At 37.1% G+C, this 17,775-nt stretch overlaps 1 protein-coding gene across 1 annotated transcript in view; it reads right to left on the reverse strand.

The window, feature by feature from the left end:
- Positions 1-2,120: 2,120 nt before the first annotated feature.
- The window catches only part of LOC128854813 (octopamine receptor beta-2R), a 78,473-nt gene continuing 62,818 nt past the window's right edge, over positions 2,121-17,775 (reverse strand). The window contains 2 exon segments of the mRNA XM_054089222.1: positions 2,121-7,406; positions 15,232-15,409. Of these exon segments, the coding sequence (XP_053945197.1) occupies positions 6,557-7,406; positions 15,232-15,409 (1,028 nt within the window). The 3' untranslated portion in view covers positions 2,121-6,556.

Below are 17,775 nucleotides of genomic sequence, written 5' to 3' on the forward strand. Positions count from 1 at the left end.
CCAATTATGTTTTATTGAAATTAAATTAATGTATTAGTGGTCGCCCTAGCCGAATGGCTTGGTGCGTGACTACCATTCGGGAGTGCGTAGGTTAGAGTCTCCGCACATGAAACTCCAAAATGAATGAATGAAAAAGGTCATTGCCTTCGAGTGTATTTCTGCCATGGAAAAACTCCTCATAAAAACATGTCTGTCGTTCGGACCCGGTTTAAAACTATAGGACCCTCCAATTGAGAAACAACATCAAGGCGCATGCCGCAAATAGGAGCAGGAGCTTTGCCAAACGCCCAAAAGGAGTGTAAGCGCCAATTATATATATGTATATATCTCTTAATACCGTTAAATGCTTCATTATGATATTTTTTAAGACATTAAATCGAATAATCTCTGCTTAGAACTTTTTTTTTAACGTTAAACTTTCTACTGTCAATATATTCTTTGACCGCGGGGCTATTTTTGATCCAGGATTTCTTTAGTCAACCATACGAATATTGGTTTTATTGTGCAGACGGCCTATTTCTGAGGCGCCATACTAGGGTCTTCAAAATTCCATGTCTCAGAATAATGATTTCCAGTTGGCTGAACGAGTGATTGAGCATCAATAGTTTCGAATCTGATTTATTGCATGCAACTTCACACAGCATCAAAAGAGTTCAGCGTAACTTTATTCGCGTCGGCCCTCAATCGCTTAATTTTGTAGAATCTTTACCGTCTTGCAGTTTCTAGTGTGTGCTCTTAGATTTGAAATCACTTGCTTCCATTAATCTATCATATTGGCTGTGGTCTCGTAAATTGCCTACTTTTTGGTCTCAATAAGCTTTGACTTTGCTCACAGAGCGCTGCGTTATCATCTGTCGTTTTATGTAATAGGGCTATGAATAAGTTCGTTACGGTTTTACAACAGATGGCGTAACTTGATTATTATTCCATCGATCCACATTTCCAAACATTCATTGGAGAGCTACTGTCGTAAGGCACAAACGTCAGTATAAGTTTTTTATTTGAAGCGTAAACAACAATATTTTTACCACACTTGAAAATGTCGAATTTCGTGCCAAATAATGTGTTTTTGCGGGGAATTCTTCTTCATTATTTTAATATGAAGAAAAAAGCAGCCGAAAGTCATCGTATCTTGGTGGAAGTTTATGGTGAGCATGCTCTATCTGAGCGAACGTGCCAGAAGTGGTTTGCACGCTTTAAAAGTGGTGATTTTGGCTTGGAAGACGAAGAACGCGAGGGTGCGCCGCCAAAGTTCATGGATACCGAATTGGAGGAATTGCTCGTCAAGATCCGGCTCAAACGCAAGAAGAGGTTGCAAAAACTTTGGGAGTTGATCAATCAACCATTTCCAAACGTTTAAAAGCCATGGGAATGATCCGAAAGGTAGGCCATTGGGTGCCGTATGAATTGAAGCCAAGAGACGTTGAACGCCGTTTTATGGCATGCGAACAACTGCTTCAACGGCACAAAAGAAAGGGTTTTTTGCATCGAATTGTGACTGGCGATGAAAAGTGGGTCCATTACGACAATCCAAAACGTCGGGCAACGTATGGATACCCTGGCCATGCTTCAACATCGACGTCGGCGCAGAATATTCATGGCCTGAAGGTTATGCTGTGTATCTGGTGGGACCAGCTGGGTGTTGTGTATTATGAGCTACTGAAACCGAATGAAACGATTACGGAGGATGTCTACCGACGACAATTGATGCGTTTGAGCCGAGCACTGCGAGAAAAACGGCCGCAATACGCCGATAGACACGACAAAGTTATTTTGCAACATGACAATGCTCGGCCACATGTTGCACAAGTGGTCAAAACATACTTAGAAACGCTCAAATAGGATGTCCTACCCCACCCGCCGTATAGTCCAGACCTTGCGCCATCCGATTACTATCTCTTCCGATCGATGCAACATGGCCTGGCTGACCAGCACTTCCGTAATTACGATGAAGTCAAAAAATGGATCGATTCGTGGATTGCGGCAAAACCGACCGAATTTTTCACAAAGGGAATCCGTGAATTGCCAGAAAGATGGGAAAAAGTAGTAGTAAGCGATGGACAATATCTTGAATATTAAATTTGTAACCATTTTACGTCAATAAAGTTTCAAATTTCGAAAAAAAACCGCACGAACTTATTCATAGTCCTATTAATTGTTGCTATTTTGTTTCTAATTCTTATTTGGCTTCAATTATGAGAGCGCTGAATGAACTATAGAAGCATAGATTTAGATTTTGAACATCTCTAATTTATTTTTTTCAAGTCTTAATACCAGTAGTTTGTATGTTTTTGTGTTCTTTTTATTTTAATTTTTCTATCGTTCATGGTTGTACCTCTAGACTGTATGGCTTAATAAAGAAATAATTAAATAAACAAATTACCTATAATTGTATGTAGTTGGCTATACCTTAATTCCTAGTGAGAAACAAACTCTAACCCAGTTTGAGCTAATATCATTATTAACTAGTAAAAGATAGAAGAATTTCTAAGACAAGTTTTCTCATTTACCTGGGTGTTTACACGGGACAGTTTTGCACAGACAGTAGTAAGTCACACTTTTTTACTAACGAATGAATACTAACGAATGAATTAATAAATCGCGCGTATACTTCTGTAAGGTATTTGGACGAGCTCCTCCTCCTATTTGTGGAGTGCGTCTTGATGTTGTTCAACAATTGGAGGCACCTACAGTTTTAAATCGACTTCGAACGGCAAATGGTTTTTTATGAGGAGATTTTTCATGGCAGAATTACACTTGGAGAAGCCTGCCAGCTGAGGGGTGATTCATGTACATAGATTCGAACCTGCGCACTCCCGACCAACCCACTCAGCTACGGGGCACCAACCCATTTGGCTACGGCAGCCGCCTTTTTACTAATATCTCCACAATTCTATCATTGTTCTCGTCTTGTCTATGATTTTTCGAGGGCAGTAAATTTGGCAAATGGTTTGACTTAGATGACTAATTTGGCAATATAAGCGTTGTAATTCGTGAAAGAAAGTAAATCCTAATCAGAAAAGAGCGCGCTATTCGGAGAAATCTATTTTAAGTTGGAGATTTTGGTAAGTCTTACTATAATGAAGTGTCTTTCAAAAGTGACGTCTAAATGTCAGTAGTGAATAATTTCTAGACGAAATGGAGGAAATAATCATCCGAATGAGTCGATATTTCAAAGGTTGGCGAACAAATTAAGAAATGGTTCTGTGGAGTATACAAAAAATACTGATATATCAGGAACTGCACGTTCTGTTGAGAATATTGGTGCTATAGCGCAAAGTGGTGCTGAATAACCTTCAACATCGATATCCGATATCTCGACGTTCTCAACAATTTTGCATTCATGAATCGACTGTTTGGCGAATTTCACCTATGCTCTTGGTGGACATTTAAATGATTAAATTTTTCATATATAATTGTAAGGAGCCGTATTTTCAATAAAAATAATAATTTGAAATAATCTAAATTCTTACATCATTTAAATAATAATATACATCAGCCCGAGAGCTTAGCAAACTTTTCGGAGAACGAAATTCTATTATTGGGCAGATAAAGTAAGCTGCAATTTAAGAGGTTCTTTAGAAAGCGCCACTAAAATTTTTAAAACCTTTCAAATTTAAATTGATTTTTTGAACGTTCTTCTGAAATTCGGAAACCCTTTTGAGAAAAACAAAGGTGCTACGTAAGTTAACTTAGAACTCTCGAGTGCATGAATGCTAACTATCTATATTACAAATACTCCTGTAGTCCTGTATTTTGTACAGAGTCATCGAGGTAAATCCTGCATAGCAAATTGAAAAATAAAGCAATGGTGCTTTCTCTTTAGTTTAAATGTTGGCTTCCGACTTAACTGAACTAACGGTTATGTAAGTACTTGAAAATAGTTCTTGTTGCAAGCATCCTGGTAAAATGAGAGTACACTTTTTATAGCTGAAAATTATGTAATGCAAGCTCAGTCAGCTACATATACCTTTTCAGCCGCTAACAGAAGCGTGTTCATGAGGGTGGGCCGATTCTTTTTTTTTTTTTGAAGGCATACTCATAGCTGCATAGCTCGGCCAAATACCCAAAGAGCGTGTGAACGCGAATTATGTATGTCCTTATATATATATATATAAATATATACCTATATGTACTTTCTAAACTAGGCTAAAAACTCTCTTCCGACCCATGGTTTATTCTGCCCATTCTCATCGAACTATCTACAGAAGCCGAAAATAGTAAATACCTATATGATTTTTCGAAAAATTTTCTTCAGAATAATTTGTCCAACCCTAACCAACGCTCTTATTTTTCTAGTGTGTTCATAACCTTCATTACGGTGGTCTTCAGAGTATCCTCAGTGCACTAACCTTTGTTTCAACTACGACCCAATAGTAATAATCAATGTATTCAGGGCGGAGATGGAGTCAAACATGAGTTTCACTTGCCTTACGTGCAGATGCATTATACATTTCTTAAAGGATTGGCAAGGTCGTAATAATAATAATAATAATAATAATAATAATAATAATAATAATGGGCGCTTACAACCCTTGTTAGGTATTTGGCCGGTTTTCTGTTGCGTTTTAATGTTTTTCCTCAAATGAAGGTACCTACAGTTTTATTCCGTCCTCGAGTGGCAAAGGGTTTTTTGAGGAACTTTTTCGTGGCAGACAGAAATACACGCGAAGGTTTGCAATTGTATGCCGAGGGGCGACCGCTTGTCTAGAAAAAATGTTTCTATCATTTGATGTTTCACGCCCGGACTTTGGAATCCGTGCACCATTGAATGTTGGAAACCTGTTTTTTCGCATCCACACCACTCAGTTATCTCCTTAGAGCTTTTTTCGTTGAAAAGATTCTCTATAACGCTTTCGAAAATATTAAAAATATGTTCTTTATCTGCAATTTTCGGCTTAAGGCTACCGCTACAGGCCTCCGCAGTGCTTGAACTTCTACGCCGATGTGTGGTATGCGTCTTGATTTTGGCCTGCAAGGGCCTAAGAGAGCTTACAATTTTATGTCGCTTGCAAGGCGCAGTTGATTTTTATGAGAAACATTTTTGTCCGAGATATACATTTGTTGGTGTGCCAATGGCTGCCTAAGAGCTATGATTATTATTAGGAAAAAATGCGACTGATGTGAATATTATATTCAGAAATAATCGATGTATAACCTCCTTCAAATCTCATCTGCCATAGTTTGTTTAAAATATTTAATACCCGTTTTCGAGAGTTTTTACTAAGCTAGCCTGGGGAAATATTTTCGTTAAAGTTGTCATTCTATGTTTACGCTGAATCGATCCCTGCTCCAATCGTATGTTAGTTGTGCACAAATCCTTTGGGTAATGGTGGTCAACATACCTATTATAGTTAATAAATCATAGATGGTTTTATAAACAGTTTTGGATTCAAAAATGCTTTTTCGGTTAAGTGAATTATTGCTGTAAATCATTTTTTTTTTGCGAAAAAGTTTTAGAATAGTTTTGAAATTACTATAAAGGGTTTTTGATTGACTATAGAATGTATAGAAATTTTTTCGAACTACTGGTTGTAAATCGCGCCATCAGGCATAAATATTTATCCTTCTACGCACATTTTTTCAATTCCTTCAGGAGCGAAATAATTCAAACTCGTACAAAATTGTATGGTCTTAGCAAACTTAAAGCCTGAAGTTGTAGCTGAGTGTATTTACTAGAGACACTTCGACAAGTATTCGATACCCCACGAGATACAGAAAGGTTCCTGACATTGAAATTAATCTTGAGAGCGATTACCGTGAGAGTAGCCATTAAGTCTATATTTTTCCAAAAAAATAATAAGAAAATGATCCATTACCCTGATACTAAATTTATGGACATCTTAAGGGAGTGCAGTTGAAAGCGGGCAGAGATGTAAGTACTCAAACCACATCCCGAACAAATACCAAATAATGCTAACGAAAAGTGACCGGTATTTCGCTCGTAGAAAGTTCTGCTCATAAGCTCACACATTTTCGACGCTTGCTTCTCATGAAAATCATTGGCTTTTTCACGCCGGCGTATAGGTAACTCTGATTTCCGCTTTTGTAGAGAACAATTGAGTGGTAAGAAACTGAATGGAGTGAGGGCTCTACCTAAAGCTATGAAGGTTGTTCACGCAACATAAATACAAACTTCTATGCTTCGGCGAGTCATTCAAATATGAAAGTAGCAAATTTGTGTTGCATTTACTTTATTTCGGCCAAGTTTTCATATATATACATACAGATGTACAATTAAAGGAAGCGCCTCTCAGCTTGAGCGAATTTCGCAGTAGTACGTTTGATTGTCGCTCTTCGAAGTTAAACGATTTGAGTTCATTGCTACATATACACATACATGTTTATATGTATAATAATTGAGTAATTTTTGTTTTCTATGCAGTTAGTTGCCAATTTTACTATCAATTTGATTATTTTCTAATTTTCTCTAATCTTAACACTTTTCTTATCTTATTATCATATATCTTGTGTGTGTGTGTTTTTTTATTTTATATTTTTTACAAACTTCATTCCCATGCTCAATCTGTGTTCTCCCATTTCTTCTTCTTTTGATCTAAACGTGTGTGTGTGCTTGCATTTCCGTGCCCTTGGGCGTTGTTACTGTTGTTGTTATTGTAGTCGTTGCAGTCGTAGTCACAGTGGCAGTGCCTGCACCATTGACTGCTGTTGCAGCTATAGTTGTTGTTGTTATTGTTGTAGTAACAGGTGTTGTTGTTGTTGTTGGTGTTGTGCTTTTATTGCTTTTATTCCATTTCTTAACATACGCCAACGGTATTTCGATTTGTATCTGCTGCGGCTCGTCATCATCACCACCAGCACCAATATTATCATTTGCATGCGCGCTTCTCCCACCCTTGACGTCAGCACCATTCAAATCCTGCCCCGCACTCGGCTTGGCACCGAGCAAACGTTTGCCAACGTACGTCGGCAGGGGGAGTGGTGCCAACTGATGCATGCCACTGGCAGTCGGTCGCGTTGGCGTCGTATCAGTCATCAGCAGCGACTGTTGAGTTGGCAGCAATTGCATTGACGTCGACCGCTGTGGCGGAGTGCGCGTCACCGACAACAGCGAATCATCCCGACTATATTATAAACTCTCGACCAACTGACTGGTGCGCCTAGGCGGTTGGCTGACACTCAAATAATTCTCGGAATAGACGCTTTTGGCGCGCGTATCATAGCGCAGACTGGAGCGTCGTATGTCGATGTCGAGTGGCAAACCACGATCCCTCCACCAATTGCAGAAGAGACATTGCAGGGTGTTGCGGAAAGCTTCCCGAAAATCGCGATTGAAGTAAGCGTATATGAGCGGATTCAGCGTGGAGTTGATGTAGCCGATCCAGAAGAGTATGGCGACGAGAATATCGGGCGCAACGGAATCACACAGTGTGGTGATGGTGTACCTAAGTGGAAAATGAGGAAGAAAAAGAAAAATATAGTTGAATGTGAATTCTGATGGAAAATTTTCGCTTAAAGAATAAACGTTGTATGTATGTATATGTGCATTAAGTCTCTTTGAAGTAAATAATGCACTTCGTTTATCTCTACTTAAACTTTTTGCTTTACTTTACTTTCCATTCGACTTCCATCTTATTTCGGCAATTCTTTGGCTATTCTCCATTTCTTATACTTAACTTTGCTTTCAGCACCGCGGAATGTTAATAAAATTGCAAAAAGTTAACAGTTGCTTTTTATTTCATGCTCCTATCCCTTTAACTCTCTTTAACTAAAAGCGGAATTGTATAACTTTTTATTCAGTGAAATGGAATGAAAGTTGAGAAAATTGCAAAAAGATAAATTGTTGGTGCTTTATTTGCTTTTTTCACATGCTCCTTAAGATTTTCTTGCTTTATCTGAAACTGTTCACTCAAGCGACCGCAGTGAAGAGTTGCTTTTGATCGGCTTAACCAGGGCCAGCAGCGTTTTTCGAAAATATTTAAGAAATTAAAGAATTCGGCTTTGCGCTACTTGTAATTTTTTTCAATTTAATGTGTTTTTTTTGCAGATTTCCAAATTGTTATATTCAGGGAATTTAATCACTAAGACGCAGTTAAGGGCAGGGGAGCACGTGGGGGGTACAAAAAATAAAAACTAGGATAAAATTTTCCGTGGGCGAACATTCACGTGGGTATTGATTAACGGATTTCTGTTGGTGCTATTCGAAAGGAGAACCCTACGGTAACGAGAAATAATTAAGCAAAGTGACGCAAACCTAAAATATTTTCGCTTTTTTTACTCAACTAATACTAACGCTACGTAAATTTTACGCACTGGAGTGCTTAATTTATGCTAATGTTTTCCCATAAACACTGATATATTTTGTTATATGGAACTACTTATTATTAAAAAAGAAAACAAAAAATTAGTTAAACTTAGCTTGATTTTAGAACAGCATTTCATGTTCTATTAACATTAATCTTAAACAGGGTACAATCCACTAATAGAAATGTTCAAATACCGATGACAGATGGCGGAATTAAAAATATCAGCGAAAAATATCTCAAAATTGAAGACCCATCCGAGCCCTCTTCGTACTGCTCTTCACGTAAACGTCCACAACGCAAAGATCGCTCGGCGTCAGACATAGACAAAAATGAGTCCACTCACTGACAGATAGACTAGATTGAAATTTGAAAAACTTTCTGTTAGGAATGAGTGTAGTTGTAACCGAACCACTAAATAAAACCTAAACAAAAAATTGAATAGAAAACTATGAGCAATATTGAATTTTAGTTACTTATCAACCAAATTTGGACAAATTTTGACAATATTCAAGCCCATCTTTTTTGTTCAGTGATAAAATGTAATACAAATGTGGGTATCTTTTTCGATTTTCCTGGCAAAGTAGATGCCTCCAAATTAATTGCTTAGCCGGCTATGAAACTTAAGAAAGCTTATATTCAGGATTTCGGCTTTGTTTTCTATAATTTTTTTGGACAAATTTGGATCGGTAATGATACTCTAAAAGAAACAGTCATTAATGAATTACATGAACGCTTCGGAAGAGAGCGTGAGCCCATTGAGGATGACGTACATAGTGACAGTCCATCGATATCTAAAACTGATGAAAACATGAATATGGTGAACGAAAAGTTGATCGATTGCCACAAATTACCCATTAGAGAGCTGGATTAGGGCTCATATACCTTCTGCTCAAATATGAACGAGACGTTATCAATAAAACGGTCCGCGGATGACATATGGCAAAAATAAATTTTTTGTTTTTTGGTAGGACTGTTATAAGCTTACATGGGAAATTTCAGCGTGATATGTCACATAGTTTGTTTTCTGTGCTACTGTAAACAAGTCAAGCTCGAGTGTGTTCTTCGAATTTAACGATGGAAATTCAAGTTGAACAAAGAATTTGTTTGAAATTTTGTTATTCCAACAAAATTTCGGCTTCAGAAGCCTTAAAAATGTTGCAGACAACCTATGGGGACTCTGCTCTATCACGTGCACGTGTTTTCCAGTGGTACAAATCGTAAGATATTAAAGTGAATGATTTCGGCTTGCGCCGTGTTGTTGCAAAGTTGGTCAGAACCTGAATTTCATGCGAAAAAGGGATCGCGTTGATATTGCCGAATACGTGATTTCCAAGGCTAAATCCAACCCAATATTCATACAATGCACAAACGCATCTTTACTGGAGACGAAACGTGGGTTTATGAATACGACGCGCAATCCAGACATCGGGCGAGTGAGTGGATAGTTTTGAGTGAACCAGGACCTAACAAACACGTCGCTTTCGGTCAAAAAGGAAACCCATGCTTAGAGTTTTTATGGTTTAATGTATTACAACGGTATTGTACAACGCGAAATTTCTGTTAATAAATACAATTTGGGCGTTATGAGACGTTTCGTCAAAAAAGAAAGATTTGCTGGATAAGCACATCGTGGAATTTGCCCCGTGATAAAGCAGCGTCGCATAGTGCCATCATTATCCGTGAATTTGTGACTAAGAATAAAAAGAATACCATCATCGAATTCATATAATGTGGCTCCCTGCTTTTGTTTTCTGTTTGATCGAGTCAAAAAACCAATACGGGGAACGCGTTTTAATAGCCGAAACAGCAGAAAGGAAATATTAAAAAATCGTAGACGGCTCTGAATAGATTTCTAGAAATGTTTCGAGAGTTTGATGAAGCGCTGGCATACGTGCGTTGTAGTTGACGAGGAGTACTTTGAAGCCGATAATATCTCTTTTGAGTAATAAACATGTATTTCGAATTTTCTTAACGTCTGGCCCGTCAGTTGGAATATTTTGAAATATTGTATTTGAACCCATGTATGTGTTAGGGATGATAATAGGTCTATTTATAAGTTCGTGCGGTTTTACAACAGATGGCGTAACTTGATTATTATTCCATCGATCCACATTTCCAAACATTCATTGGAGAGCTACTGTCGTAAGGCACAAACGTCAGTATAAGTTTTTTATTTGAAGCGTAAACAACAATATTTTTACCACACTTGAAAATGTCGAATTTCGTGCCAAATAATGTGTTTTTGCGGGGAATTCTTCTTCATTATTTTAATATGAAGAAAAAAGCAGCCGAAAGTCATCGTATCTTGGTGGAAGTTTATGGTGAGCATGCTCTATCTGAGCGAACGTGCCAGAAGTGGTTTGCACGCTTTAAAAGTGGTGATTTTGGCTTGGAAGACGAAGAACGCGAGGGTGCGCCGCCAAAGTTCATGGATACCGAATTGGAGGAATTGCTCGATCAAGATCCGGCTCAAACGCAAGAAGAGGTTGCAAAAACTTTGGGAGTTGATCAATCAACCATTTCCAAACGTTTAAAAGCCATGGGAATGATCCGAAAGGTAGGCCATTGGGTGCCGTATGAATTGAAGCCAAGAGACGTTGAACGCCGTTTTATGGCATGCGAACAACTGCTTCAACGGCACAAAAGAAAGGGTTTTTTGCATCGAATTGTGACTGGCGATGAAAAGTGGGTCCATTACGACAATCCAAAACGTCGGGCAACGTATGGATACCCTGGCCATGCTTCAACATCGACGTCGGCGCAGAATATTCATGGCCTGAAGGTTATGCTGTGTATCTGGTGGGACCAGCTGGGTGTTGTGTATTATGAGCTACTGAAACCGAATGAAACGATTACGGGGGATGTCTACCGACGACAATTGATGCGTTTGAGCCGAGCACTGCGAGAAAAACGGCCGCAATACGCCGATAGACACGACAAAGTTATTTTGCAACATGACAATGCTCGGCCACATGTTGCACAAGTGGTCAAAACATACTTAGAAACGCTCAAATGGGATGTCCTACCCCACCCGCCGTATAGTCCAGACCTTGCGCCATCCGATTACTATCTCTTCCGATCGATGCAACATGGCCTGGCTGACCAGCACTTCCGTAATTACGATGAAGTCAAAAAATGGATCGATTCGTGGATTGAGGCAAAACCGACCGAATTTTTCACAAAGGGAATCCGTGAATTGCCAGAAAGATGGGAAAAAGTAGTAGTAAGCGATGGACAATATTTTGAATATTAAATTTGTAACCATTTTACGTCAATAAAGTTTCAAATTTCGAAAAAAACCGCACGAACTTATTCATAGTCCTATTAATATCGTGAATAATGTATTTATGGTTTCTAATTAACACACATATACAATTAATACAAGATAATTTCGAGATCTCGAAAAATCCTGAGGGTTGAATTGAAATAACTAAAAATTTGCAACTTACAAAAATTTATTACAAAAAAAATTGTCAACTTCTGAGAAACTTTTTTAAATTTTGTTTTAAATAAACTATTTTTTATTTGAATAGAAAACTGCTTTAATAATGTTTATTAATAAATTCAGTAAAACAGAGTAAGGATTTGTTGGTCACAATTTTTTACAAGTCAAGCTAAAAAAACAGTTTATAAGTGGTTAGTTTCACCATATGTATTTGCATACATATATATTTCCACAATAAGTTTAAAAGTGTTAAGATTGTGTTATTCTAAAGGGTTTTCTAAATAGAGGCATTATTTTGATATTCAAAAAAGAAATCTATTTTTTAATATAATTGATCGGATGTTCATTTCATTATAAAGAGGAAGGTATGCCGTTAATAGTGGAAAATAGCATCAGGCAAATGACCACCACGACCACGCTTACAGTACAATATCCTTTTCATGAAATTTTCCATAGCCGAATTGCAAAATGGCTGCGCTATGTCCTCGATAGCCTCACTAATTTTATCTTTGAGGTCTTGAGCTGTTGGCGTAGACCTTCTCTTTCACGTGGCCCCAAAGAGAAAAGTCACAAGGTGTGAAATCACAATATCTCGGTGGCCAATTGTTATCACCTCTTCGAGAGATAACATGGTCCGGAAACTTTTCCCGTGAAAGATCAATGGTTTCATTGCTTCTGTGGCACGTATCGCCGTATTGTTCAAAATAAACATTGTCCAGATCAATACTATCCAATTCCGGCCATAAAAAATCGTTAATAATCTCTCCTGTTTAACACCTAACACCTGCTATAGGAAAACCCTTTATTACTTCTTTTTGACCTGCTAAAAATTCTGAGTGGGCAACATACCAATTTAAGAACCATGGTTGTAACCTCACAAAGCATACGGCATGGATGGGTTTTTGATTTAAATAAATAAATGCAAGTAAGGCGTTTTTCAATAGGTGCGCTTCAACTTTTTTCCAAAAGGGAGGGCGAACGACGCAATATTTTTTATTTTTCGCTTATCATTTGTAAACTTCATTAGTATACATTTCATCATGGAACGCTACACACTTGATCAACGATTGCAAATCGTGCAAATTTTTATGAAAATAATCGTGCAAATTTTTTATGAAAATTTATAAATTTTCCAAAAAATCATCTTCAGTGATGAAGCTCACTTTTGGCTCAATGGCTTTGTCAACAAGCAAAATATACGTTACTGGGCAGAAAGCAATCCACACGTGATTCATGAGGCACCGTTGCATCCCGAAAAAATCACTGTTTGGTGCGGTTTACATGCCGGCGACGTAATTGACCCATATTTTTTCGTTGACGAAAACGATCGCCACGTTACTGTGAATGGAAATCGATACCGCGACATGATAAACGATTATTTTTGGCCGCAGTTGAATGGTATGGACTTAGACAACATGTGGTTTCAACAGGACGGGGCCACAAGCCACACAGCACTCGCTACAATTGATTTGTTGAAGAGTAAGTTCGATGAGCGCATTATTTCCAGAAATGGACCGGTCGAATGGCCGCCGCGCTTGTGTGATTTGACGCCTCTAGACTATTTTCTTTGGGGTTATGTGAAGTCATTGGTCTACAGTAACAAGCCGGCGACGATTTGAGAGCTCAGAGCCAACATTGAACGCGAAATTGCTGGAATTTCGGCCGATTTATGCAAAAGAGTGGTCGAAAATTGGGTTCAACAATTGGACTTCGTAAAACGTGCACGCGGTGGTCATGCAAAAGTAATCGAATTTCATACTTAAATGTATATGTTCAAACTCGATAATAAAAAAAATTAGTTAAAAAAGTCAAACCGTTTGTGTTTTATTCAAAAAAGCTCAAAAGTTGAAGCGGTCTTACTGAAAAACGCTTTACATACTTATCGCATTTGTTGAAAGGGAAAAATATAAATATGAAATTTTCTATTTCAGTTTATTTTAAATTTTAAATGTTTTTTTTTTCATATTATGTTTAATGAAACTTCAGGATCAAGATAAAAATATCCGCTAATATTGGCATCCCTACTACCAAAAATATTAGAGCAAAAATTAACAGTTTTAGGTGAAAAAAATCCCGAAATCTTGAGATGAAAATAAAAAAATTCGGTAGTATTGGCATCTCTTGGCCAAATATCTTCAAGCATAAAATAACGGTTTTAACGTTTGAAAATTACTATACAATTTTTACAATTTAAAGGTTGTTAAGGAAATCGTTCACTATCTGTTTCAATGTTTTCAGTTTACTATGCCTCCCTAGGTAAATGTGAACACACACTTTCATCTAATGAGTTACTGTTAATAGGTATCGTCATGCAGTTCTTACACAGCATAAAAGAAGAACTGATGAAATGATCCTGCATATTTGGGAAAATTTATTTTGGAATATGATGGTATATGACACTCCTGCAACAAATTATTAAACTGTAATTGAGCTTGAAAGAATGTATTTCATATTACTTCACCACTTTTGAAATAATAATCCGCAGACCCTGGCAGCTGGTACTCTTAGTTTGTATTTAGATATAAGTATTTTTGGCAAATCTATTAAATAATAATAATAATTCGATATAAGAACAAACAAGCAAACATGTTTTGGTATTAGCTTAAATATCTAGAATTTATAAACGAAAATTCGATGTAAGATGTGCCCAATTATTAAACTCATTTCCCTTATTAGCATTTTTCGCTAAGAAAATTTTTAGTCTGCGCATAACTGAGATGAATATGAAAATATTGTACATAAAAAAATTAGGGGTTTTTTTATTGTTTGTTTTCAGTGAAAAGCTTTATGAGTATTTTGCAAAGCAAACCAGAATTTCTATTTCGCTAAATTGCTTTGCCCTAGCTTAAGAGAACATTACATTGGATTACAAAGCAATAGAGAGGAAAAGGGGGTGAAAAGGCGGTTGAATCGGAAGTAAAGTGAAAAGAAGAAAAATAGTGAAAGTAACTTGCAACAAAGTGTATGAAAAATGAAGCACGAAAAGTTTTGCAGAGGAGTCTATAATTTGAGTTGATAAATTTGCGAAAATAGCAAAGCAGTATAATTTATACGGCAAGGTTAAGTTTAATAGAAAATGTTGCTATAAAAATATGAAAAATATACTAAAGGAAAATAAAAGTATGTTGTTGCAATTTAGTTCAGCTCAAACTTTTGTGTAATATAAGCAAACTAATTTATAATATTGTAGGAGATAGAATTTCACTATACCAGATAAATTACTCATGCACCAATTTTCAAGAACGCTAACATTCACATACATACAAACATGTGTGTAAAAACACTGAAATTCACGTAGCTATGTGTGCTTAATCCAATTAGGTTCTTTACCAAATCAAAATTTGCTCGTATCAAATTTAATCTCAGTAAACTTTTTCACTTCAAACTCGCATATAAATCTTCACAGTGCAGTTGAATGCAGCATTTGCCATGTGGTTTTACGTATAAGAGTATATTCATACATTTATAAATTACTATGTACGCAGTTGCATAAGTACATCTGCAATTAGTCATACTCACCAAAGAAAGAATGGCAACCAGCAGAGTATGAATGTGCCCATAATTATACCTAAAGTTCTTGCAGCCTTGTGTTCTCGTTTCATTTTGATTAAATGTTTATCCTTTGTCGGTGTATGATCCTGTTCAACTTCGTGCAGTGTTAAAGTTTTCGATGAGCCGGAACCGCTGAGCGCTTCACCTGCGGCAATACATAGCAAATCAGTTAATGAGAAAAATGGAACAATAAAATATAGAAAAAAAAAAAATAAAAAACGAATGAAAAATGGCAAGCAAAAAATACTTATGAGATTGAAAAACTTCAAATCTGGCAATAATTTGCAACGAATTTATCAGCGCAAAGTCGACCCAGCTAAGCTCAAATAATCGATGGGAAAGAAATAAGGGTTGCCAAAGGATTTTACAAAATTCTTCTGAGTTAACTGGTAGCGGCGAAAAAGTTTCGAAAAACACTTTGAGACTCGACTCAACTCAGCTCAACTCAACCATCCGCCAGCCGCACTCTTACCAACGTTCGTCTTGCTTGCTTGCCAGCTGTTTGCTTTTGTATTTGGTATGCGCGGTTTACCTGCCCAGACCGCCTATCCATCGTTCGGAAAAGTTTCTGTTAATTGTTCTTTGTAGAATGCTGCTGAAAGTGTGAGCTGCATGCCATAAATGCTGAGTAAACGACACGTAAGAAGGAATTTTGCATAGCGCTATTATTTATGTATATTCCAGCGAACATGTTTTATGTGATATGTTCATTCACATAGCCCTTACTAATCGCTTCTAATATTTATAACATTTTCTTCTGAATATACCTATATACTTTTTGGTTGGTTTTATGCAGGAAAAGTTTGCCCATTAAATACTGGGAGCGCACAAATGTGGCCAATACGAAAAGCTAACCTGGCCGCGTTATGTGTTTGATGAAGCAGTGGTGGCTGTTATGCACAAATACGCACACATGCACACATTTTTAGGTAAAAACGAAATGGTAGAAAAATCTGAGTTGGCAGAAAATTTTTCGATATTGACTTAGCCGGCTAGGGCTTAAAACATTATTGCATTTGGTTTCTGAAACAAATTCTCACTTGCAGCCATATATTGTGCGACTAGTGCAAGGTCCATAAGTAAATTCGTGTAGGTATCTACTTTTCTAAGACAAAACATAATACTTTCATAATAATTAAAACATTTTTAAAGTATTTTAATATTTTTAGTTAGTTAGTTTTTTTAGTTTTTATCGATAGCTCGTTGGTTGACAATAAAACTATTTTGAGACTACAGTGTGAAAACTGAAAGAATGTGTTTTAATCAGAAATATATAACCCACTGTTCGGTTGCTTCTTGACTATGGCTTGTACAATTTTGTATTCTTAATCACATAAAACTCCGTTAGATTAGCTCCCGTAACCAAAGATGGTCTTTTTTCAGACGTTTTTGGTTTTGATTGTCTCTTCCACTTTCATGATTAGAGTTTGGTTCCTTAGCGCCAAAATGAGAGCACAACTTTTTTTTTCATGAACCTAATGGAAACCAGGTTTGGTTTGTGCTGATTCACAAAGTATGGATCATCACTATTTTCGCCTGTTGCCATTGTAGTCATTAGGGATTTCTATCGTAGTTGGTAACTTACTTCAAAAAAGTGTCGATATTTGAGATTTCCCTAATCCTGATTTTCTCTCTGTAGTTGATATAACTTTTATATATAAATATTCTTAAAAAAAATATACTAGGTACTTAGATATATTTAAAAACGCTCGATCTCAAACTGGATAAGGCGCTGATACCCATGTCTATAGGCGCTTGTAAATTACTTATAGACAGGGAAACCATCAAAAAGGTAAATACAAGCTGGCAAAACCTCACAACATGCGAACTAAGCAGACAGACATGGCCGAACTGGAACAGCGGTTGATCGAAGATCTTGCTAAGATTTAACAGAGAAGCTATAAGAAAAATAATAGGGGTATTAACCGGTCATTGTTTAATAGGCAGCCACGCTAGAAGGTTAGGACTCCCGTACTTCGATTTCTGTAGAAGCTGTCTTAATACAGAAGAAGAGAAAACAGTCAGACACCTTTTATGTGAGTGTGAAAGCTTAACTATGAGAAGACTGCGCACTCTTGATACCACATTTTTAACCGATGTAGCGGACATAGCCCATCTAAAACTAACGAAGCTCTGATCGTTTATTAAAGTTACCGGATGGATTCAAAAGGAACACGTAGGGTAAGGATAAGCTCCAGTGGTATCACAAGGGACCTGTGAAAGGGTTAAGTGTGTCTTTGTGACAACCACCCAACCTACCTACCTACCTAGATATATTTAACGAATCTAAGAAATTAAAATAAAGGGTGTTCTTGTTCGTAATCGACAGAGGTATGATCAAGTCAGACGACTGGAACATTAACCTTCTTTTCAGCCAATTCAAAATATAAACTAACAAATAAAACTTGTTTTTAAACAAGAGCAAAACCAAATATTTGCTGAAGTCGAGGCGGCCTTCACAGGTGCAAAATTTTCATGTGGCAGCTTATAGTTTTCAAGCAGTGCAGCATT

Source organism: Anastrepha ludens, chromosome 2, assembly GCF_028408465.1.
Source record: "Anastrepha ludens isolate Willacy chromosome 2, idAnaLude1.1, whole genome shotgun sequence".
Taxonomy (NCBI): domain Eukaryota; kingdom Metazoa; phylum Arthropoda; class Insecta; order Diptera; family Tephritidae; genus Anastrepha; species Anastrepha ludens.